We start from the raw sequence: 26274 nt of genomic DNA on the forward strand, positions 1-26274 counted from the left end.
CTCTTCCCTTGTCATTTTATGATTTCATGTGAATGGTATATGTCCTGTGACTCCCTAAAAGTTCTCAATAGAAGTTGATGCAAATGCTCATTCTGTGCATTAGATGAACACACCAATGAACATGCAAACACACAGAATGAAGTAATCTGAAAGGTTAGAAAATCATCTTAGTTATTTAACTAGTATTTACATTCTAAACACTACTGTGAGCAATTGGGAAACAGGAACCCATTAATTACTTCTAGAGACTTTTTTCCTACTAAAAATATGCTAACTCAATTCTTAGTTCTACTCTTTGGGTTCTCCTACTCTCTGAAATCTCAGCAATGCAATTCCTTTCTTTCTTGACATTTATTTAACTCTTCCTTTAAAAATCATCGTAGTCCTGATAGTATTATAATGAATGGCTGAAAAGGACAAAGAATATATATATGTATCACTCACAACAAGGAACAGAATATTTGCCTCAATTAACTAGTTAGCTAGCTAAGATTCTTCAGCTCTTTGATTCTATTGTTGATGCATATCTAGTAAGAATGGCAAAAAGTTGATAGCTCATCTGTGTTTGCAGTGCAGGAAGCTCTGCCATCTATTAGGGTGACTCCATGGATTTCTAAATGAAAAATAAGTGAAGTCATGAGGGATGATAGCATCCCAAGAATCATTTTACTCTGGAATCTATCAGTTAGTTTCTAAGAAATGTTATCATCACTAAAGGAGGCTTGATTCATTATAGCAAGTTTGCTTGTATCTTTGTTTCATTTTTTTCTTTATAGTCCGCACAGAGTCTTACTTCAGAATCACAGAGCAGGGGTAATAATGGACTCGGACTCATGTGACATGACTTTAAATAGTTTCAGTTCCTGTAATGTATCTCGATGTGATATTGAGAAGATTAAATCCAACTCATACATCACATCTGACAGAACACTGCTTTTCCTCCCTTTTCCCTTCATTTCCTACTTGCCCAGGAAGCTCCACTTTCATCAACTGTCTGATATTCTGACAGCACCTCAGAAATTGACTTTGTGTGTGAAGCTCTGTGTTAAACTCGACAGAAAGCCATCGAATATTGTCATTTACTTTCTCACCATAAATTAGAAAAATTTATCTGTTCATTTTTTGCCTAGGCACAAAAGCAAAGAAGTTAAGAAGTGAAATTCCGAGCCAGGCTGCCTTTGGGTTTCGTCTCTTACCAACCACGTGACTAGGTGACATTAATGTCTCTATGCATAGATCAGAGCGCCTATAGTGTCTACTCCAGAGGGTTGCTATTAGGTGGAGTCAGTACATCACTTACTTAGGGGAGCTTTAGCATGGTCATCTTCCATACACCTCAGCTGGCACAATTACCACCACAGTTGTGTGCTAAATAGTCATTGAAAATGGAATCTAGTTTACCCTCTTGATTAAAATTGTCCAAAAATTAAAATGTGTTTTTCTTTAAAATTCCTTTTGACAAAGATAGCCAAAGAATGTCTACAGAATACCAAGACTCAATAATCCCATATCCATCCTTGTTGCAATTCATTCATAAAAATTTTAAAAAGCATACTCTCATATTCAAGTAATAAAACTATTTTAGAGAAGAACACAAATAAAAATAAGAATGGTAAAATTGTACTAACTGTGGTCAAGCAGTAGGAGAAAGAGGGTGATAGGAATAAAGACTAAAATTCATCATAAATATGCATGAAAATTTCAGAGAAGAAAAATAAATTTTAAATGAAATGAATAATATATATTAAACCTAGTTAGTTTTTATTATGATGTTTTAAAACAAACTATAAATATCAAAACACAGTTCTTGCAAAGGTCAAATTAAAAAGTTTTAAATACATAGGGACAATCTGAGTTTCATCACCCAAATTGCATCAATGAAATCTGAGGAGTGTAAAAGGGAATACTGAGAGGGAATAGGATTCACACCAAATGTGGTGTGCATTGTATCTCTAGCATCAGTCAGTGTCCAGCAAGGGACAGAACCTCCATATATATTCCTCAGATAAGTCAACACATTCAAAATATTGCAGAGAGATGACTAAAAGATGTAATTTCATTTTATTTTTAAAATTATATACATATTTGTAACTACCAGTAGGACAAAATGTAAGCAGAATAGCTCTAAAATTATGAAAATATTTATAAATATCCTTTAAAAGTTGTAAAAATCTAATACTCATGAGATCTTGTATATAATTTTGAAAACAGAAATGAAAACTTGATCTCTTGCACTTTTTTTAAAATTAAGTTCACTTTATTAACTGATAAATAAAAGTGAAACAAGGTTATGCCATGTTACATGTGATGTTTTGGTATGTTTATACTTTGAATAATGATCTGGGATTGCCCTCTGTATGTTGTAAATACCATTGGTTAATAAAGAAACTTTGGGCCCATTGCAGCACAGAATAGGGCAAGACAGGAATTCTAAGCAGATAGAGGAGGAGAAAGAAGGCAGAGTCACAGAAGCCGTGTAGCCATTGGAGGAGAAAGATGTCCACACACCAGTAACTGTAAACCATGAGCCTCATGGTATAACATAAAATATTAGAAATGGGTTAATTTAAGATATAAGAGCTAGCTAGCAATATGCCTAAGTGATTGGCCAAGCAGTGTTTTAATTAATAGAGTTTCTGTGTGATTATTTCAAGTTTGGTCAGCTGGGAACAAATGAACAGTCTCCACCTACAGTATAATTCTTAAATATAAAGTAAAAAGTAAAGTCCAGAATATTGCAAATACTTCCTCTAGGGCATAAAAAATAAACAGTTTTCCATAAGTTATTTATTTGATTTCACCGAAATCCATCAAAATACTGAAAATAATGGTCTATTTTTGATTAAAGGTGAGATAGTTTATTCAGCTTTGTCTATATTTCCTAAAATGAACATAGACACATATTATAATTGGAGATTAATAAACATTGATTTAAATGTGACAGGAAATTTTATAGTACAGAAACAACCCTTAGAATATGTTGACCCTGTGTCAAAAAAGCCAAAAAAATATGTATTGGCTACTGAAAAGTAACTTGCCATTATTTACATATTTCAGTTACAAAGAGGCTAAAAAGCTTCAGGTAAACCTGAGGTTGCTGCTCTTTGAGTGGAGAGCATATTCTGTTGACAAATCTCATACCTGTTGGTCTTAATGAAGATGTACAATTTATTTAAAAGAGTGAATGGGTTTCTGAAGAAGAGGGCATGGAAATACTGGAGGGGCCCAAGGTTGAGGAAGACTGAGGCAAGAGAGCGTTTTTTGGACACAAGAAGAGCTGTGAACCCAGGAACTCACAGCAGCTATGATTGCCTACATAAGATTTACAAGATCAAAGCAGCCAATATTTTATCGTGGATGGGAGAGGGGTACATGAGCTTCCACTCCTAGCTGAGGAGTTGTAGACAACTGTTGGCTAGGGAGAATCAGTTTTCTTTAGGAATGTGGTTTCTTGCGAGTTGACCATGCTTTAATATATGGAACCACACCCATGCTATATGGGCAGCACTGGTTGGATTGTTTATTAAAAAAAAAAAAAAAAAAGAGGAATGGTGATACAGAGTTGGCTTAGTGGTTAGAAGTCCTGAATTCAATTCTCAGCATTCACATGGTAGCTCACATGCCCTCTTCTGGCAGACAGAGCACTCATACCCTTAAAAAATGTAATAAATAAAATTTAAAAACAACAAAATAAGAGGGGTGAAGTCGGGAATGGGACGAGTTGGAGCGGAAGAGTGGGGGGAGGGAGCATGATTGGAATGTATTCTATGCACTGTCAAGTTCTCTGAGTTAAAAAATAAAAAGAACAAGTAGATTTTAAACAGTGCTGTGTAGTCCTTGGCACTGAATGATTCTTCCTAACTCCTTACACTCTGATACATGAATGTTACATCACTATCCTCAAATCTAAGGAAGTTTGTGTTTTAGGCATAAATATGGGCTCCTAAGAACTGAAAATGAACCTTATCCAAACGGAAGAAGCCATTTGGAACCAACTTCTTTGGACCAGGCGAGTTTTCCTGCCTTCTCTCTTCCAAAATCATTAAAGTGAAGCTCCAAAAGGGTGAACATCTCTGCGCTACATTTTAATTAGCCCATTCTGTGCTTGAGTTGCCAAGGGCAACACTTGAAAAAGCCTAAAACATTCCTGAGATTGCTAGTAGGGTCCACATGACCACGCGGAAGCCACCCAGCCACAAACAGCCCATGGGGCACAGGGAACTTCCATGACACATGAATGTGTGAATGGCTGCTTCCCCAGCCTTACCCTACTGGCACAAGTCAGAGGTGCTATGCCAAGTGTGAACAGTGGATGCCGGCAACGATTTACAGCGTGTCATTTTCCTGTGACTGCTGGAAGATGACCTGGCACAGTTCACCCCTCACAAATGCTGAATGCCATCCCTTAGGGACAGGACCATCAGGAACCCAGAAAAAAAACACAGCTTTTAGCTGCTTGGTGATGAAAATTGAAGGCAAGATTCCAAAAACCCTCAAAGCTAATGTCGAATTGACAAAGTGCCAATAACCTCTCTGGCATTAAATTTTCACTCTTTCTTCTCCTCCCTTCAGGTTAACAGCTTGTGGATATAATAAAGTGATAATGCCACCCTGTGTTCCAAATATCTTGAAGCACCATCTCGTTAAGCCTGGTGTCCTTTTGAGACTAATGGGAATGAAGCCGACTTACTCATTCTACAGAAGAAATAACCCCCACAGGAGATGGGTCAAAAGTCTGGGCAATGGCCAAAGAGACTTATCATACATGTCAGAGGTCTGAATGAAGTCCTCAAACAAGGCCAAGTGTTGTAGAAAAAGATCTGCAAAGCTCAGCTAGCATAAAGAAGGAGCAGAGCCGGGGTGCTTTATGGATTAGAGTAATCAGCTGGTGAACGTGATCAAAACTCCTGGGAGAGGCAACGAGGCAATGTCTTAGGCACAGCAACAAAGCAGTTTGGGCATATGGCCAACTGGGATGGGTGAAAACCAGTGTGGGCCATCACAAGATCTAATGAGGCAGCAGGGGACTCTTGTAGACCCAAGCACGGTAGTGGTGTGCGTGTGTGTGTGTGTGTTTGTGTGTGTGTGTGTGGTGTCTGAGTTCCCCTTTCCTATGGCTACAAAGCCTATTATGGAAGTTATTCTTTGGAAGGGGACTCTAGCCCCTAACTACAGTAGCATCTGCCTCTTTCTGCATTTTTAGCAATCTAACTCAGGTGATGGGATGTTGGGTGAGCTCAAAATCCTTAATCCAAATGAAGCATCTCTCAGAGGAGCAAGTAACAATTCAGAATACCATGGCTTTTGCGTCCAATGTACTTCAACAATATTGTACCTTGCCTGGGGTTCTGGACAATCAAATTCTTTTAGTTACCATTTAATTGGTAATGCTAACTCTCCAGACTTCCCACCAGTTGGTGTCTTTTTAATGCATCACCTTATGTCTGAAACTAACCCCTGGCAGCTTCCATGGTTTTAGCCTGGAAGATGTAGACCCAAAGCAGAGCTCAAGGCATTGAAGAAAATACCGTGTGCTCTAGAGTTCCTTTTCTTTTCTTGTTGCTCTGGAAATGAATTAATTTCTGAAATCTTCCAGGCAGTTAGGTGTGCCGTGTGGTCTGGGTTCAGTCAGAGGTGCCGTGGGTGCAGTGGTGTGTGCCCTTCTCAAAGAGGCTCGCGAAGGTCTTTCACGTGTGCCACTCTTCCTTCTGCGTCGTCTCTTCTGGTTTTCTGGTTGCCACTTCTGGTTTTCACAGCATGTTATCTCTGACAGCCTCGTTCTAGAGATGGCGGAGCTCATGACATTCTGAGCTTTCTGAACAACTGTAGGGGGAAAGGGTGAGCCACTGGCTGGCTCATCAATCCAGTGCAAACGTCTAATTAAGAAATAAACCTCTGGGTCGGGGAGATGGTTCCGCAGACAGAAACATTAGCTACACAAGACTGATGACCTGAGTTCCATCTCCCAAACCCAAGTAAAAAAAAAATGAATGTGGAGTGTTCGTCTGTAATCCTGGTGTTTAGAAACGGCGAGATGGGTAGAGGAGACAGGAGAGCTGACCAGAAGCTCACAAGCCAGTGATACAGATGTGGGAGTTCAGTGGTGAAAACAAGAGAGACCCTGCCTCAGCAAGATGGAGGGGCAGAATTGATCCCCAGAAGTTATCCTCTGACCTCCATGAGAATTAGGGCATGTGCAGACTTCTGCATGTGCTCTCTATCCACCTTCCCCCCCTCTTTCTCTCTCTCTGCCCCCCCACATACATTAGTTAATATTTTTAAAAGAAGTCTAATTTCTGTTATATCTGAGCTTTTATACCTTTTGTGTTCCATTTGTTGTGAATGAGCCCCAAATAATTATATTTTCCCATACATTTAAAGATAAACACACAGAGATTCACATTCAGAGCAAAGCTGACAGTGTGGAGCTTCTGAATTGGTTGCACACAGTTTCAGAATTCCTTCAATTATAAAAAAGAAGTGCTGACAGCTGGGACTCTCGTGGTCTGCAGACTGGGTGGATACCAGTACAGAAGCACAGTGGTCCACTGGAGGTTACAAGACTTGGAGCGCAACCGTCGAGATGGTTAGAGATCAATAGTTCTGTCTGTCTTTTCCCTACATTACATCATCATCATACTACTGTGGCGATGGAATAACAAGGATATAGGTTGTATTTCTGGCTTGTTTGTTCCCTTTTATTCCATTGTTTTTCTTGTCTAACAGCTCCAAGTCATGTGTCTTACTCTACTTCCTAGATGTTTCTTAACTCCTGGGGTTTAAAACAGAACCATTAGTTTCATTTCAGCTTATTTTTCAGTCTACCGCTTCTTTCTCATCATTCTTAAGTGATTGGTTTCTTGGAGGGCTCGGGAATGGTCAGTTAATCATGTTAGTCCTTAGACCGATAGAGTGGTCTGAGTACATAACCAGCAAACCCATGAAGGTTTGTTTTCTATTTTATTTACTTATTTATTATTCATTCATTTAGTTCGTGTGTGCACACATGTGTGCCTCTCTCTCTCTCTCTCTCTCTCTCTCTCTCTCTCTCTTTGTGTGTGTGTGTGTGCCTGTGTAGGCCAGAAGAGAGAATCAGGTTCCCTGTGACTAAAGTTATAGTAGTTGTGAGCTACCCAAGATGGGGTGCAAGGCACCAAATGGGGTCCTCTGAAAGAGCAGCAAGAACTCTTTAACTTCTGAGCTATCTCATGAGTCCTTTCTATTTCTAAGGAGAAAACATTACATCTTTCCCTCCCCTCTTTGTTCAAATTTGAGGAGACCTTAGGGATTATTTAGTCCAACACATGTGCATGCGTACACGGATGTATGAGCATGAGCACGTATGTGATTGTGCATGGGCACACTTGACAACACATAATGTGCATGAGAGACTTGACTCCAGATCACTCAGATCCTTACTTAATACTTCTCTGGTAAGACTACTTAACTAACCAAAACTATGCTCAGTTAGAGTTACAATTCCATTCACAAAGACATGAAATAATCAAAGTAAATTTAGGTACAGTGCCTGTATTGACATTTCTAGCAAACCCAACACAAATGAAACATGGACAAAACTGGTGTGGCTTTCTCTAAGGTATTGAAGTTTTATGTCCTTGTTGGATTACTCTCAAGTCATTTCACTCAACCAATCTTTGACCATTTTGAAAGTCAAAGTGATCCACCACGAAGAGTCAACACGCTTGTTTAACCAACTGCAGTCTCGTCGATTCCAATGCACCCAAAACAAATCTAGGTGGAGAAACATTTTTCCCTACCATTGTGGTGAGAAAAACTCCAGAGATGAAGACTCCAAGAGGCATCCTGGCCATGACTGGAGCAGATGTCACTGTAGAGTCCTGGATTCTGAATGTCTGTCACAGGAAAGATGTTTTTAGAGGAGGCAGGCTATTCATGGCAGTGTATTAAATGAAGAAGTACAGATGAGAGGATGTAAGAACCCTCCAAGTAAGATGAGACTTCAAAGCATGTGATAATGTCATCAGGTAATCAAGGCATGGTACGTGTGGAGTCCCATGACACGCTCTAGCCACATGGGTTTAAGCTTGTGTGTTCTGTATTTTGGCAAGGCTTTTTTTTTTTTTGCTTTGTTTTGTTTTTGCTTGTTTACTTGTTTGTTTTATGAGAGAAAACCAGGTTTGTTTACAGTATCTTGGGTGTAAAATCCAAATAATTAAAATGAGAAAATTATAGTAGCCAGACTTTAGTCTCATTTTTAATCTTTTAGCAGCATAGATGACCTCCATGGAAAGTCTCTAAGTTCTTTTGGGTTCAGCTCTCTGAAACAGTTCAGATGACTCCATTATTTCTAATAATGATTAATATAAATCTTAAATTTTTATTATATATATTTTATGTAGGTCTAGCGTGTAAGATGGAATTAGAATGTTTCCTATGTGTATAACTGCAAAGGTGAAAGATCAACATGAAAATATAGCAGCCAAGACAAAACTCACTGGAGAATCTGCAACTGAAATATTCCAAGTTCAAAATTCTTAAAAATATAAGACTTGAGTTATAGTATCATGTCATGTTATAACTTTATTTAATGCACAAATTGTTTGAAATAGCTATATTGTCTTCAAATTATAGACATAAAGTATATATAAGAAAAGTTATATATGCATGCTTAGAATTGAGTCTGAAATTCAAAATCTGTGATGGTAGGCATTTCAGATAATGGGTACTTTGCATGTGAGAGCTAAGTGAATCTATGCTGGTGTGTAAATTCTGACCTATTCTTTGGGAATTTGAGTTCTGCCCTTAGGACCCTGACCTCCATTGACATCCAGTGCTATTCATACTGGGAGAAACCTTTTAGAGTAAGTCTAGAAATCACCTGGGATAAAACAACATCCCAATTTAAATAACCCCAGGGCTCCAGTACCCCTCTAAACATACTTCCTTTCGCCGCAATTTACTCTCAAGGTCTCCCCAGTGAGGAGGACTCAACTGGAGAGGTCACTTCTGGAAGAAATTTCAATGAAGACCGATGTAACAGGAAGAACCATTTCTAGCCTGTAAGAACCATTTCTAAGTCAACTTCTCCAAAGCCTTAAAAGCGTTAAAAAAAAAACAACCAGTGAAAACATACCTATTATCCCCTTCGATGCCAGCATCCCTACAAAGGATTTTTGCTACAGTGATTTTGTTAAACAAATACATCCCCCATTTTTTGCAGCCAAAGGTTATAGAGCTCTGCCAGGGTGCATGGACCATAAAACTATGAGCATATTTTTACATTGGCAAGAGAAACAAAATGTCAGTCAACTAAATTTAAGGTTGTTCACACACATCTGCTACCAACAGAATGCTGTAAAAGGAAAAAGAAAAATAAAGAAGTGGGGATAACTCACAGTCTAAATAGCCCTGAATCTTCTCTATTGTTCGGGTGATTTGTACTCTTTCAGCAATGATTGAAAGGCTATCAGAACAGCGGCTAACATCTGTTGGTGGCGTGTCATGTAGCAACAATTTCTAGTTAAGCAAATACATAAACAACCATATTTCAAAATGTCTAAGCTAGGTAGCCGTGGTTATAAATACATCACTAAAATGTTTTCCGAAGAGGAACAAATGTAAAATGTTACGCTCCTGGCAATATCATCCTGTATCATGTCCTTGAGAGACTGAGAAAGAGAAAAAGATTGACAGATAACAGATCTCTGAATCCAGCATGCTTCACATGCCCAGTCTTAGAACATATGGCAGGTGCTGGTTATGACATGAAGCCCACATTGTGTATTATTGAATGACACCCTCACCACCCAAGGCTTGTCCAAGGTCCACCTCTCTGGGGAATAGACATAGCCCATGAGAGAGGGGAAACTTAAGCTTGAAGTTACACAGTATGCTTACTACGGAAAAAAATCACCACTAAAAATCCATGCGGAATCACACATTTCAAAAGTCTTAGTTCTTTGAAATATTGAGATAAACTTAGGAAAACACTCGTCTATCCGCTGGGCAATGCTGACAAAATATAGGCCACAATATCACCTTAATACAAAATTAAGTCACATCTTTTAAAATTGCACATTCCATAAACTGTCAAGAATAAGTACCGTTTATCGAAAAATCAAGTGCCAAGTTACTGAAGAGCTAAGATTAACAGCAATTCACCTGAAAATTATGAATTATAGAAAGAAATGTCTAAACGAGTTTGAGGTTCTCAAATATAAGAACTGTCGAGATAGCAAGTCTTATATGACAATAACGTTAAAAGAGCTTCATTAGGCTTCAAAGCAAAAGGCTCAGTGTAAATGTCTGGGACTATGTTTAACTGGTCTGTGGAAAGATAATGTTCTCTTAGACAACTCTGAATATCTTCTGGATAGTAAATCAAAGTGCCTTCTCCATTGGTTATATGAGATCACACTATATTATTATCTCGAGGACGTTAAGGAAGTGGACCAAAGAATTATTTTGGGGAATAAACGTGTTTTTGTAATTTTTATTTAAACAGTTAAGTTCGAAAATTTTGAAACTAAATAAATATTTCTAATGTTGCTAAAACGGCAACTTCAGCAGCCCGTGTTTAAGCATTGACTAAAAAAGCTGCTTGTAACTTCCACCAGTGTTCGCTGCGTACCTGTGATGAACTGTATACATTAATGCCAATACGTTAAGTCATTGAGTATTCCCCGTGTGTTTCGGCAATAACACAGATAAGAGCTCTTTCAGAAACAAAACTCTGACCTATGTTGAAAGAGTTTAACTGCTCTTTGAAATAACAACAAACCAGAAACCACTTTCGAGAACCTTCTGTTCACAAAGGGCAACAAACTGCACACTTAAAACTATTTGTGTATGTTTATAAAATGCTATTTCCAAGACAACTTTTGTCTAATTTCAGTGTAATTAATTGATGTTGAATTTTTTATGTCTTTATATTCTTAAAATTCAAGGTACAGACATTTACATATCAAAGACACAAATTAAAACATTCTTTAAACTAGCATCGTAAATAGCGGCTCTCAGCCTGTGGGGTCATGACCCCCATCAAAACCGTGTTGTCAAAACTATTTATGTTACAACTCATAACAGCAGAAAAATTACAACTATGAAGTAGCCACGAAAGTAATTTTATGATTGGTGGTCAGCACATTAGCTACTGTGTTAAATGGTGTCGGCATTAGGAAGGTTGCACACTACCTAAAATAATATGTAAGTGGTTGTTTCTAAACTTAAAAACCTCTCTTGCCTTAAATGGTCTCATCTTTATAGCGTCTGTTGAGTCACTTGCTTGGACTTTGGGGGTTGCCTCTCCCCATATGTCTAGAATAGGGAGAATACTTAATAGATGATTGAATATGGAAAACTTACTCTGTCGGGTCGCTTGTCTGGGTCACCGTCCCACGCAGCCCCTAAGCGCTGCTCAGAACTCTCCATGGTGCTGAACCGTTACCCTGGTCCATATGAGAAGGAAGAGGCGCTCAGGGACCCTGGCTTGGAAAAGCATCCATAGAGGGCCACTTTGTTAGCGATAAAGTTACCTGGTGAGGTCCCACAGCCCTGCTGCGGGGAGGGGGGATTGATCCTCCCCTCTGGTTAGCAACCCAGGCAGCTCAAAGCAGATTTTAGAGCAAAAATCTTCAACACTGAAATAAAAGAGTACATCCCCTGAGAGACGCCGCTGGCTAGGTTTTGTCTGTCTTCTTCTAACTGGGGGGAAATAAACACATAGACAACCAGACGGCTCAGAGAGCAGAGGACTCCAGACAAACTCTTGATCTTTATGATGAGAACAAGCCCCTGTTAATCCAAAGCAGCTGATTCACTTCATCTACATTAGTTAAAAAATGGAAATAAAGTCGAGAATTCCACAAGGCTCCATACGCACTGTGCACACAGCCTCCCCCTAGCCCCGGCTCCTGTCTGCTGAAGCTTCTCACAGCAGAGAGCAGACCCTTCTGTCTCTCACAGAGTGTCTCTTCCTGAGGCTGGAGTGCATAAAGACCACATGACACCCAATGATGTCATTTTGAAAGCGGGTCACAGTTACGGCCATATGTAGATGAAGTCCTTCTATTAAGTATTTAGCATAATGATTTTCTTGAAAATCTATTTGCAGCAAATAACTTGGTATTCTATCAATATGCTTAACCCTATCAAGCCGGTGCCTCCAAGAGAAAATCAATTCACGGCTCACACGTGCGGCAGCCTCTGGGTGAGTGAGGATGAGCTTCGGGTGCTGCCAGAGGAGATGAGTAATTAAAATTAACTCTCAAAGAACCTGGTGATGAAGCCCCTTTTCCATTCCCCAAGAGCCGTAGCAGAAATGAGAGGATTTCTTCAGATACAGAATCGACTTCGAAAATAACTCAGACTTTTTAGCGTGTTAAAAACTGCAGTCTTTTCCAAATCAGACCACGATGAATACAAAATAAAACTTAAAGCCACTTTCTCTGATTCCTAACACTATGTTTTGTAATGGACTAGAACATCTTAGAAGCATTAAAAACTTGCTTTTTCTGAAAGGATTTGATTTTTTTTCAAAAGTTGGTAGAGAACTTTAACTACTTTGTAGACGTTTTAAATTGAGAATGAAGAAATAATTAAAATGTTATCTATACTATGATCAATTTGTATAAATCAGTAGTAACAGGTAACATATAGGCATAGTTTTAAGGGGTTTATGAGGAGAAAGCCTATTTTTATTCTGAGTAGCTTGTTTCTTTTCTACTTCTATTTAGTTACATATCCTAATTAAAGATTTTTCAGTATAGTTGACAAACCCGCCACTCAGTAGATTATAAAAGGGTGGGGAGCATGCGTGTGGGGGGGAAAGGAGAAGAGGAGGGAGGGAAGAACTAAAGCAGAGGGAATGGAGATGGACTTGGTTAAAACACATTAAACACATGCATAAAATTATCAATGAAAGAGTTGTCGCAGAGGTTTTTATTGCTACAACACTGAAATGGTTAATATACTACAATGTACATAAACACATAAAAATAAAAGCAAATGAAAAAGAAAAATGCTATGTATCATGTTCCCTGGAGTGTGTGGATTTCCTTCCTCCAGTTTCAGGTTTAAAAAAATCAAACAAACAAAAAAAAAAACCACAACCTTTCCTAAAAGCCCAGGGCCACTGATCTCTCTCCCTTACTCCTCTTCAAAGAGCTAGAAGGAGTTACCTAGGTTGAAGGATTAGCCAGAGAAGCCAGAGCCCCTGTGGTCCAGATTTACCTCATGCTCAGGACTCCCTTGGCCTTGCTTGTGCAGGAGGCTCATGGCTTTCAGTGCTACCTGCGGCTGCTAACATTTCTGATTCTAGACTCCAGTAGGAGGAAACTCAGTGTGGGGATCTCTGTCCGAGTTATACCCAGCGTTCCAGTTTTTGTGAGAAATAAATCTTAGATTTGGATCTCCCTCTGCCTATCTCTCTCATCTCCCAGGAAGAAGTTTCTAAATAGGGAAGGAGAAAAGAGCTACGTGCTAACTTCTGAAAACCACCTTCCAACCATATCGCTCTGTTCGCCAGACTTGATGTGTATACATGCTACAAGCCAGGTAATGTAAGAAGTTTTGTGTGCAAACTAAATAAATAAAATGCCCATTTGTATAATATATCTCTATAACATTGGCCTATAAACGGAATGCCAAAGTCTTAACTAGAAGTATTATACATGCATTGTTCCACTCATATAAACTTGATTATTGAGCCATTTATGAATGCCAATGCATGGAATTTTTCTTAACCTTGCTCCAACTGAGCTCCATGGATCAATTGTCTGACAATATAAAATTAATATTGCTTACGTGCAAATTTGAGTATCTCCCTTAAGCTACCAGTTTGTTACAGGAACTGCCAACCATGCATAGGGAATTGTAGGGATCCTGCAAAGGCACAGGTTGTAAGGATTGCTTGATTTAATGGTGATTGCTGTGTCCCAGTGTCTAGTGCAGTGGTCTAGCACACAAGAGGCACTCAGAGAGGAGCTACAGGAAGAGTGAGGTCAATTAACAAGGTGGATCTAATCTTGCCTAACCTGTGGAAGCAAAAAAAGAGGGCATTCGATTCCCTGAAGTCACAGATAGTTGAGAGCTACAATGTATGGACTAATACTCAAACCCAGGTCCTTTGGAAGGGCAGCCAGTGCATTTAAATGCAGAGTCACCTCTCCAACCTCATGTCATTTTACCATTTATTTCAATTAAAATATAATTGCATCATTTTTTTCCTTCCTCTCTTTCTTCAAATTCCTCCCAGGTCTCCTCCTGTACCCTCTCAAATCCCTGGCCTCTTTTTCCTTAATTATTCTTGGTATGTGTTGGGGTATGGTTGTTTAGGTGTTTATGTTCATAATTATGCAAATGCAACTTGCTAGGTCAGTTTGGTGTTGCTTGTATTATATGACTTCAGGGATGACCGAGAGGTGTTGGGTAACCAGGTCGAGGCTCATCCCTAGGGAAGACTAATTCTCCCTTTTTCAGCTGGTATTACTTGGCTGTAGTTTTTTAATTAGAGCCCCATGAGAATTTCCCCTTGCACGTTAGCATGCCTATTAATGTCTTTATTGCTTAGGTCCTGTTTAGGCAGCCATGTCGTTGTAGTATCGTGGGTGAAGCCTCCTTGTTGTAAAACTAGGAGACACAAACAGCAGATTTCCTGGTCCTTTGACTCCTATAATCTCCACACCCCCCCCCCAGTTCTTCCACAATGTTACCTGAGCCTCGAAGATTTATAAACCCCTAAACCAAAACAACTTGCTCATTTTCAAACACTTCTAGGGGGAAAATATCCTCAAACAATGAAGTTAAGGAATATTGGAAAAAGGAACCTGTATTATCAGTGAATACTGAAAGACATAATATGGAAATGTGTGAAGACACTTTCATACAAAAACATCTTTTACACGCTGTCATTCATGGTTACGTATTATTAAAATAATTTCTGAAACTGCAAATGTATTTTCAACGACTCAGATTTAATGAGAATTGCATCTGCTCCTGTGTAACTATCAAGAATGCTTCCTTTGTTTCATAATGGTCCTCCATTCCCTGTGCTATTGGAGGGTCTGAGACAAAAGGTGGAAGATGGAATTTGGGTCCTGGAACACTAAGACTCAAGGGATCTAAATCCATACAGGCTGGGTACTTGTCCCTGACCTGGAAAATTTAGGTTATTAAATTATTAAGCATCGCAAGGCTTGCAGTCTGTGCAATTACAACACTGGAGATCATACTGGAAAGGGGCACTGCAAAGTCTCTTTGAGTGCCAAGTGTGCCCTCCCCCTGAGTGGGCTTGCCATGATTGTCAACCCCTTTAGTCACCAGATTCCTCCTGGTGTATTTAAAGTTGGATATTAGAGATACAAAATGAGCAATAAGACTTGAGGGTGATATGAGACAGGCTGTGGATCTGACTTCAGGGGCATCACTGGCCTTTAGAATATTTGGAAAGTTTTGGTGGCTCTAATGGCCACCAATCAGTGAATGTCTAGACACTCTTGCTAAAAGCTAGGGCCACTAAAACAACACCAGAAATCAAACTGGCTGGCAGCCCTTCTCTCTATGCTGACTAAGGCTAACTAGAACAATCAGGTGGTCCAGACCTCCGTCCTTGCACTTGCTCAGAACTATAATCCTCCGCCTTAGGACTGTGGTGACCCCTCGGGGCTGGGCTTCCACAGCTAAGGGAATGGAATTTACCCCTCATTCCTGTGGACAAGGGTCTTCATACTCCTCTGGAAGGAGGAGAATAATCTGCCATGCCTTTACTGTGTGTGAAATATAATCTCTCAGGAGATGCCTGCTCATGCTAACACAGACACTCAAATCCTGTTTCATTCTCAGAAATTGAAAGTCTTTGGTAAGAGTAACACTAAAATCTATGCTTAATTATGTACTCTTTCTATTATGTAGATCACGTGTGTGTGTGTGTGCGCGCACACGTGCGCGCGTGTGTGCACATTTAAATGTAATGTATATGCACCCACATATGTTCATTCTAGGACAAATTCTGATAAATTCATCTGGAGAATCTCAAATGGGTCCTGGGCCCAATCAGTACCAAATCACAAACTCCCTTTCTGTAGTGTGTAAGTTTTCTGCAGTGCTATGAGAAAAATGCATTGAATATTACCAAGAACAGATTCAACCAAACATGTCTGTGAGAGCCCGGGGGCCCAGGCTCCATGCTGAGATTACAGATGGCATGCCATTTAGTCTTCATAGCAATGCCGATCCATCTGTGAGGTGGGTGTTACTTCCAGTTGCAGATGAAGAAGTACTGCTCAAGAGATGTCTTAGACTCAGGAACATAGTGGGTGAACTCCAGAAAGATAATAGAAGACCCAACAAGAAGTAGGCGTGGTTAAAAGGTCAGGATGGGTTTTGGTGACAAGTCAAGCCAAATGATACAAAACCACCTCCTAACCACCTGGGAGGGCTTTTTGAGTTTGCAGGAATACATGCTAGTGATGCTTCACAGGTTACCAGTCTCAGAGACTGTATTCTATTAGTCAAATAACAAATTATTCAGAGCTGAGAACTAAGTGCGTTTTAACACAGGGGTCTGACTACTAAAAAGTGCATGGTGTAACCTCTGCTGTTCTTACAAATTAGTGCATGTTTTTGAGGCCGAAACGTTAACTCTTTCTTGCTTGGACACCTACAATTTCCATTTCCCAATGGCAGTTCCTATTCAAGTTTCTTATTTCTCAAACAAAACTTCCCAGTTACCACATGATACACTACAGTATGAGGGCACTTAATATGCAAATTACCCACATAACTTAATATTATCCTCCCTCCTGTTGCTCTTTAATTTGGCGTCGAACAGCTGAGGTTTGAGATTTTAATCAAAGAGCATGGAATAAGGCGATTTATAAAATCAGACGGCCTTCCCCCCCCCCCCAATTGTTTCATTCACTGTTTAGAGCTATCAAATTGGAGGGTCGTCTTACAAATGCGTTAGCTGATTGCTACCCCTCTGGCTTGACCGTGCCTAAATGCAGGCTTGCTTTCAAGTGCTAGGAAATGATGGGAGAAGTGGAGCCTGCGAGCTCCAGCCCATTGCATAATCCAAGGATGGCTACTTATGTTTTAAGTCTCATTTTCATCGTCTGTGACATGGAAATTAATGATTGTGCCTCCTTCACATGGTCCTCAAGAGGACAGAATGAGGAACCCAGAGAAAGTCTTAGCCAAGGGCTCAGCACACAAGTCTTCAGCTCTTCTTAAGCTGAAGCTGGGAGCTCGTGCTTAAACGTGGCTGCTGTTTTGTATTTTAAAGCAGACGTATTCTGAGAACTATATCACCTGCTACACCCTGCCAAAGCAATGAGCAGAGTGTCAGAAATGCCATTCTTTCATCAGGGGGCGGATTCAGTAACTGCAGCTGTGACAATGTAGGGGTGGGGTGTAACTGGTCTGGCTCAGGAGACAAGACAGGCAGTTAGTTGACCAGGCTCAGGAAAACCGAGAATGCTCTAGGCAGTAATAGGTTCGGCAAAATGGAAGAGAAGAAGCACCCGCCAGGCCCAGGAAATTCTCCAATAGTATTTGACTTTGGCTGAGGACTTGAGGAAGTAAAGACCACACAATTATAATATGACTTGGCTGCGTGCGACCTGATTGCTCAAAGCACCAAAGTTCAGAATGATATTTGCTGAACCTCCTGTCTTTAAGACAGCCTTAGACCAGGCAATGGTGGCCCACACCTTTAATCCCAGCACTCAGGAGGTAGAAGCAGGCAAATCTCTCTGAGTTTGAGGCCAGCCTGGTCTACAAAGTGAGTTGCAGGACAGCCAGGGCTGTTACACAGAAAAACCTTGCTTCACCCCCACCCCCACAAAAGCCTTAGTCCTTGTTTGATCAGGGATCATCCTATGCCTTGTATAAACTTGTACCCCACTCACAGTGGGCAGGAAACCAAACCTCCCAGTGACCTTCCTGAGGATGTTGGGGCAGCGTGTCTGGCAGGTGACTCAAAGTAAATCAAAATTAATTTCTACTTTGTTCCCCCAAAAGATATAAAGATAATGTTCCTGTTAGGAAACTTTCTACTTTGATCCCATGTGGGTTTTTGTTAGGGAACCTGTCAATGTGATAATCATGGAAGTGAAGAGAATATTTATCCATCTATACTGATTTCAAGCCAGGAAGCATGGATTGTTTTTTTAAATGCCTTGTAGGGCTAGGGATGTAGTTCAGTGGTAGAGTACTTTTAGGGCCCGCGTAGGCTTGATGCTCAGCACTGAAGGACTTCAATGAAGTCTTGGATGTTTGCCTTCCTGGCAGCCTGGAGGCTTGGAAGCAGTTCAAATCGAGCATTGCATATGTCTTATATTCTGGATGTATCTTCGTGTCTTATTTTTGTACAGTTAGTGTCAGATGACTGCCATTACTAATCCGGAAGTCACTGTTATAATCAATAACCTCTATCAGAATCTAGCAGTCTCTGTTTGCTTTCTGATAGGAGAGGGAAATAATGATTCTTTTTTAAAAAAACTGTTTGACTATTATTTTTATAGATGTCTAGACATTTCTTTGTCCCTCAACCCACAGAGCTAAAAGATGACACTGGATCGACACCCTTGATGAAAAACTCAATTGATAGAAAACAACTAGACAAGGCAAAGCTCCTCTGTTAGAAAAAAGATCCAGGGAACTCATGGACTATGCTGGTTTAAAGAACTCAACACCATGAGCAGACACAAAAAAAAACCCAGGAAGACCCACAGGTACGGACAAACCAGTGTTTACTCACTGAACACTTGAGATGCAAAGGTTAAACACGGAATCGGTGAAAATCGTAGGGCTAAGATATAATCTAACCTTTCAACAACTCCAAAAGGCTAAAGAACACAGACAAGCAGTGGGTTGCCAGACTCGATCTAATTGTCCTGAATCGGGAGCTTTAGAACAGTGAGTGAGTGGTTCTCAACCTTCCTGACGCTGCGACCCTTAATACAGTTCCTCATGCTGTTGTGATTCCACCCCAAACCATAAAAAAAAAAATGTTTTTGTTGCTATTCATTACTGTAATTTTGCTACCGTCATGAATCATAATGTAAATAATTTTGGAGAAGGGGGTTCCGCGACCCAAAGGTTGAGAAGCACTGCTTTCGCTGGCAAATCTGAACCCCTAATTCACGGATAAAAATGGTTTCTGAAATCGAGTTTCCGTCCTTCATACAAAAATCTTTAAATCATTTAATTGCATTTTCTATTGGCATTCACAGCAAAGGCATCCAAAGGACTCAATTTTCACTTTCTCTTTTTCTCATAAATCAAGAACACTGCCTAACTTGGAGACGCAGCATTTCCCAACGTGGTTCCCAGGCGCCCTCTAGTGGCCGGGATACCAGTGAGCGCGGCAGCTTTCTCCAAAGATCCTGATCTGGGGCCAGATGGAAACGGATCTTCCTCTTCTACTTCAACAGCTGTAAAACCAGCTTACTCTTTCTTTTAAAGAACTCATACCCACACAAAATCATCAGATAACATGCCAAGCCATGCCGTCTTCTGAAAACATTTCCAAGAAAGTAACTTTTGCCTGATCTCATTACAAGACTGAAAAAAACAGGACAGCAAGGTAGCGAAGGAAAAAAAAATTAAAGAAAACAACATTCTTTACATAATCACCTCTTCCCAACTTTTTATCATTTCATTGATTGCTTATAACTAGACAATCATAATGGCGAAACTCACTGATCTCCAGTTTGCCCGTGCCTAATGACGAACTCTCCGCCTCGTTTAACCTTATGCCCTAACCGAGAGTTCATAACTGGTGGTCAGCGAGCCAATTTCAGAGTACAAAACCATGCTTCCCTTTCAATCACTTAAAACTCTGGACTTCTCGCATCTCCTCCTGGAGAGCTGTGCTCCTTTACCGTCTGTCCTGCACCTACTCAGGTGCAGGTTTCCCGGAGCCCCTTTTGGAAGGGGCACCTGGTACCCATTTAGTCATGGGCATACTCAACCCCTATCAGCCCGTTTCAGTCTAGGATTGCCTTCAACATTTCAAGCCAGCCGAGCATCGCACAGGCACATACCGGAGCAAACACACCATAAGAAAAGCAGGGAGGGTAGGCAGCGCCCACCTCAGTGACAGAGAAACGCGATCTCGCAAAATCTGTGGACACGGTCAAGTTCATTCTGGGCCCACGAATCTTGTCTTAGTTCAAAGATGTCAAGAGCCTCACTGTGGGTTCCCTTGTGGCAAATAAGCGACACAGACACCACCCCCACCCCCATCACAAACCACCTCAAGATATTTTCTGGGAATAAGTGCCGGCGCGGGGGGGGGGGGGCATCCATATGCGGCGCAAGCCAGTCCAAGCAAGCTGGCAGGGACACTCACGGGTGTGCTGCTGTCGGAGAAGGTGTTCATGCTGACAGAGCTGCTCAGCTTGTCTGAAGAGACGGAGGGTGGGGACGGGCTCCTCTTCTCCAGGGGGTCTTGCCTCTGCAAGTACTCTCGCCATGCTCGCTGAATGCTGCGGAGAAACGCGACAATATGTCACTGCCAGTCATCACCCACAGACTCAGAAGGGCACGGAGGCGGGGACTGGTTTTAGAGATTGAGAAACTCTAAGATAAATTGTGCTTCAAGAAAGAACACTTGGGCTTTAGCTGCGTTGTTTGGCCATCAAGGCCGGATCTTAAAAACACAGCAAAACCGACCAGACTGTCTTTCTCAGACTTGACTAGGCTAACTCAGCCTGAAAAAAAGTCAATTAAGTCAAAGGTCGGAGGGTGGGGGATAGGGAGGAGCATCAGTCAAAGTCAAAGTAGTTTGGGCACTAAACGATCTTGGATTTAGGGTACAACAAATATTTCAATTTCTCATCTTTGAGAAAAGCGAATAGTTGAGGATGATACATTGATTCCCTCACTGCATGACTTCAGAGGGTTCACCCGATGTCAACACTCTGGACATAGACCACAGAGCTCACTTCTGGGACTGTACTCACCTAGACCTCAAGGTGGCATTCACAACACTGGGCAGGAGGCCTGCACGGCCAGATGCCGTGGTCTGGTGGCCCTGACATGGGGACAAGTCCCCAACAACATTGCAGTCATTTACCTGACACACTGTGGGTTGACACAGGTAATGAAGACTCTCTGAGTGTCCTGTGCTATTGAAGACATGAAGGTAACAGGTCCTTAGGTGGCTTTTTACTATTTCACTTTAGGGAGTTTATTATTTTTAACCTGGGGCCAATGTCAGGAAAAAACAAAACAAAACAAAAAAAACAAAAAACAAAAAACAAACAAACAAAAAAAGACTGTCCTGAAAAATAGGCACCTGTCCCGTTTCTGAGCTGAAGTTAAGGAATTTTTCATGAACCACCAGCTCCACACTCAGACAGTGAAATGTCCAAGTTCGTGGGTCATCAGGGAAAGTGCTGGAACTTTTCCTGGGCATTTGGACGTGCACACCAGCTGCCAGGACTCAGTTTTCTAAAGTGATAAGTCAGTATCTGTCACTGCCTCTGCTAGACGCCTAGATGTACCAGGTCTTCTACTCTCTCCATGTGAACTGGGTCATCAAAGTTATTGACAAAGTATGAGCAAACTCAGACCTCTTCCTCAGGCAGAATTGAATACCATCAATTCTCAATAGCCAGTGGATAGAAGGAACACAAAATGTCATCATATTATTGGACTGCATTGTTTTCCTAATAAATTGAGATTTTATGAGTTATAATATTCAAGGAAAAGTCCAGAAGGTACCAGGAAAGCAATGTCTTGGTCTCAGAGGCCTATCTTGAGCTGTGGAGCTTAAGAACAGGGGCTCGTGCTTGGATGTCAGATTACTCTTCTGGGACCTTTTTTCTAGGTTCCTTGTAGTTTGTGTAGAATTCTAAAGTAAGAGTTTTAATGGCTATGGTGGTTTGAGTAAAAATGGACCCAATAGGCTTATATACTTGAATTCCTAGTCACCAGGGACTGTCAATAATACTAGGTGTGGTGGCCTTGTTGGAAGAAGCATGTAACTGGAGGTGGGCTTCGAGGTTTCAAATGCTCAAGCTAGGCCAGTCTTCTCTCTCTCTCTCTCTCTCTCTCTCTCTCTCTCTCCCCACTCTCTCTTTCTTTTTCTCTCTCCTTGCTGCCTGCTGATCCAGATGTAGAATCTCTCAGCACCATGTCTGCCTGCACGCCTTCATGCTTCCCGCCATGGTGACTGGTGTTGGGGTTTGCTTGTTCATTCCCAGCTTCCCAGATATGAAATAATCACTCAGAAACCATATTATTTGTAATACTGTTTAGCCAATAGCTCAAGCATATTTCTGGCTAACTCTGATATCTTAAATTAATCCATTTCTATTATTTTATATTTTACCACAAGGCTCATGGCCTACCGGCAAGGTTCCAGCTGGCAGCTCATGTCTTTCTCCTCTGGCGGCTCTATGGCTTCTCTGACTCTCCCTACTCTCTCTGTATCTCTTTCAGCCTGGCTTTACTCTCTTAAGCCATTGGCCGCAAGCAGCTTCTATATTAACCAATAAAAGCAACACATAGGCAGAAGGACTTCCCACACCAGGTGACAATGGACTAAACCCCTGAACCTGTAGGCCAGCTCAAATGAAATACTTTCTTTTATAAGAGTTGCTGTGGTCACAGTGTTTCTGGGCAGCCATAAAACCCTAACCAAGATAAGTGTCTGTCATAAACTCTTCAGCCCCCTAAAGCAAGCTCTGACTCTGCTATGAATGATAATTGCTCACTGTTTTATTGCTCGCTGCTTGAACAGAATCTGTCCTTGTTGATTTTTTCTCAGCTTTAAGGTTTTAAGCAGAATTTTAAAGACCTACAAGTGGCTGGTCATCTCACAGCTTCTTTGGGGACAATCTTCATTAGAGAGCTAAAAACTTTTGGAAACCATCAGTGAGTCATGAGATCTGAAGTTATGGAGGTCCTCCAGGGCTTAGCAAATACTTAGGGGCACTTGGGATAAACACTGACCATTAAGGTCTCAAAAGACATTCCATGTAAAAGAAGTGAAAAGTTAAATAATGTATCTATAATCCATATAAGATCCAAGAGTTTATAAGACTCCAAAGAATCCTTCCCTAGCCTTTGTCTTAAACAACAAAGAAGCAAACCAAGAAAAAAAAAAAAAAAAAAACCTGCCTTGACCATTCAAACGTGTCATTTGAAGCGATGCTGTACTTTAACATGTCGAACACCAGGGGGCGGTGTAACTCTTTAGCGACCCAAACAATGAGGGCTTCACAAAGTGAACTTGGTTAAGCATCCCCTTTCCTTAGTTTTGCGGAATCCAGAGGATGACATTTTAATTTTCTGTAAGTCGGAGATTAAGAAAGCAGGATTCATTTCTTCTAAGCGAATAGACAGCTTCTTTCATTGATAAATACTTCAACAATGTCTAATGCCTTTTAAATTGTACAAAAATATATTTATATTTATTTTAAAATATGTTTTGGAACATCTCTATGCCCTCTTAATCCCTTAATACATTTTGTATCATTTTTGAACACTTAAATTATAGCCATTGTGGGCATACACAGAAACAATTCTATGTAGATGAAAGCATATTACCCTATTATTCTTGATCTCAATAATTGTAGTTTTAAAGACTGCATTGCAGATTGGATAATGCCTTCTTTCAGAGGTTAAGAATAGCAAGCCATTTATGTCATCTTAGCCTACTGTACTAAGTTATGGCATTATTATATTTTAATGGTGCAGTCACGATATCAGTAGTCTCTGGGCCTAAGAAAAGTGTTTTTAGCCAACACTACCTCTGTCATGCCCTTCAAACAGTAAAGTGTTTAAATATTGAGCCTTGCTAGTACCGTCTCCAACTGCTGGGGGAGGGGATTAAAAGGGAATGTAGAAGATGCTCAGCCACTCATGCTAGCTCTACCATAATTCCAACTCACAAATCTCTCTCTTATGGATACAGCATACAGACTACCTTGACATTTTAATTTTAAAGTTAAACTATGCTATTAATATAATGCTTTTAAAAACTGGTTGATATAAGGGAGGGTATCTTGTTCAGTCCGACATCTTGAAGTACAAGCATTATTTGTAATAGAAGCTGAACATTTTTTGAGTTTTTTTTTTTTTTTTTTTTTTGTCTCTCAGTTCTTATGTCTCTTTCCTCAGGCTGTTTGCTGCTTCTGATCTAAGTTTGTTTATTTATGTCTGTCTGCAGATGGGGGATAACGGTGGGTACCACCCTCATTGCTACCGAATATGGTAGGAGAGAGAAGAAGAAAGGGCTTCCATAGGAAAACTGAGATGCTCAGAGAAGGTTTGGGGAGCTTTAGGATTTGAATTGGGTCCTAGAGAAGACATGAAAATGAGGATAGCTATCAGGCGGAAGGCCCAGGGAAGGTGGTGAAGCTAACTGGCTGTTGAAGACGGCTTCCTCACAGGTTATGATTTAGACAGCCTGGGTCTGTAACACTCTTCATGAGAAAGACAGAGATCTTCTGAAATGAGGAGCCAGGAGTCCAGCACAGAAGAGAGCTTCCCCAAGATGGCATTAAACACGAAAAGCACAGTCTATCAGACTAGGTCTCTTTCCTAGCAAGTCCAATTTCCTCCACAAGACTAAATTCCCCCGAGCAACGACCTCCCACATATATGCATCACTGTCTAGGTAGTTCCGGGATAATTGCGAGGAGCGATGAACAAATGTGTTTTTTCTAACATCATGTCCTAGAAATAGCTCAGATAAAAAGCTCTACCTCACAAGGAAGTGTGTTGAGCATGATAGATGGTCCTGACTGGCTTGACTTCTCATTAGCTGTGGCCTTAAGCAAAATGCTAAACAGTCTGGCCTACATCTTGCTCTTCCACAACAGGAACATGCAATAATGCATTCGTTCGAACCCTTTCAAGAGGGCAGCTGATGACATATGCAGATGGTTGAGCCCCACATTCGACAAACAGACCAGGCCTGGGTAAACTAGCATTATTGCTTCAGAAAACAAAAGACGCAGCAAAGGTTTTCAGGTGATGTGTAAACCCCACATCAAGGTGCTCTTCTGGGCTCCCAAAGAACCCATGGCTTCTTTTGGAGGACCAGGTGGACGTATGAATACATTTGGAAAAGACACACTTGGATAGGAAAGCTAGAATAGTCTGAACATTTTTCTCTGCTGTTCTCCCAGAAAACCCTTATGATCCTGTTCGGGGCAGAGCGCCAGGGAGGACAGAGACTGCCAGGGTTCCCAATGCCTCACGGGAGGTGAGAACTGGGTTGGGATTTGAATTCAAAGCTTGCACTCCTAATCGCCCTTTTCACATAACTTCTACATACTGTATGTTTGGCTGCAGCCATGTTTCAGTTGCTGTGATAAAACCTGACCAGAAGCAACTTTGGGAGGATGGGGTTTCTTTCAGTGCATGGGTCCATCATCGAGAGAAGAATAGGAATTCAAGGCCAGAACCTGGAGGCAAGAACCGAAGCAGAGAACATGGAGAACGCCGCTTGCGAGCTTGCTTCTCCTGACTTCTGGTACCACTTAAGATCTCCTGCTAAGGTATGGCATCACCTACCGTCAGCTGGGTCACGGCGAACTCTGACATCAATCATTAACCAAGAAAATGCTTCCCCAAATGCTCACAGGCCACTCGGTGAAGGTGATTCCTCAATTGAGGGTCTCTCTTCCCAGGTGACTCTGGCTTGGGTCAAGCTGATATAAACTAACCAGCATAAGTAAGCCAAAATTGTGCTTAAGTAATGAGGTTTAATGTCATTTTTTTTATGAAATAGTCTCACAAATTCTAAAAGCCCAACAGGTATTTTCCCCCTTGCAACTTATCAAATACATTTTCAAATGAAAAAGTAATTAATGTTCAATATATCAATATGTCGTTCTATCATAAAATATTATCAAAGCATAAATAGTGGTTTAAATTGGGAGGAATTTTTTGACATTCACCAATAACCTGTAAACTGTGGCCCAGACATGAAGAGTGACTCTCGGGGGCCTGAGGGGTGACTCCTTTTGCCTCAGGACTTTGCTACTCATTCGTTGCACACTTTTATGACCAAACCGTTCTAGCCTCCACTCAGAGAGGGCTCAGCCAGACTCCTCGGGCTGTGCTGGCATCCCTCATCCGGGTGTATTCACTTGGCTGTCTGATGGAGGCTTGTTCTCTCCTGGTGTGTGGGGAACCTGCCTTTCACTGCCCCCAAATGCCTTCCATGAATCCTGTGTGATCCTGATTATTTTCCTCTTGACACAGTTCATCGATCATCGAAGTCTAAAACTTAGAATGACCTCTTAACAGCTGTGTGAGGTAGGTAATATC

At 41.0% G+C, this 26274-nt stretch overlaps 1 protein-coding gene across 1 annotated transcript in view; it reads right to left on the reverse strand.

Moving 5' to 3' along the window:
• Schip1 (schwannomin interacting protein 1) overlaps positions 1-26274 on the reverse strand; it is a 629199-nt gene that overhangs the window by 461192 nt on the left and 141733 nt on the right. Inside the window, exon 4 of the mRNA XM_057756791.1 lies at positions 20336-20471. Coding sequence (XP_057612774.1) covers positions 20336-20471 — 136 coding nt within the window. The remainder of the gene's footprint in view (positions 1-20335; positions 20472-26274) is intronic.

The sequence above is a fragment of the Chionomys nivalis genome, chromosome 24 (genome assembly GCF_950005125.1).
Source record: "Chionomys nivalis chromosome 24, mChiNiv1.1, whole genome shotgun sequence".
Classification (NCBI taxonomy): Eukaryota; Metazoa; Chordata; class Mammalia; order Rodentia; family Cricetidae; genus Chionomys; species Chionomys nivalis.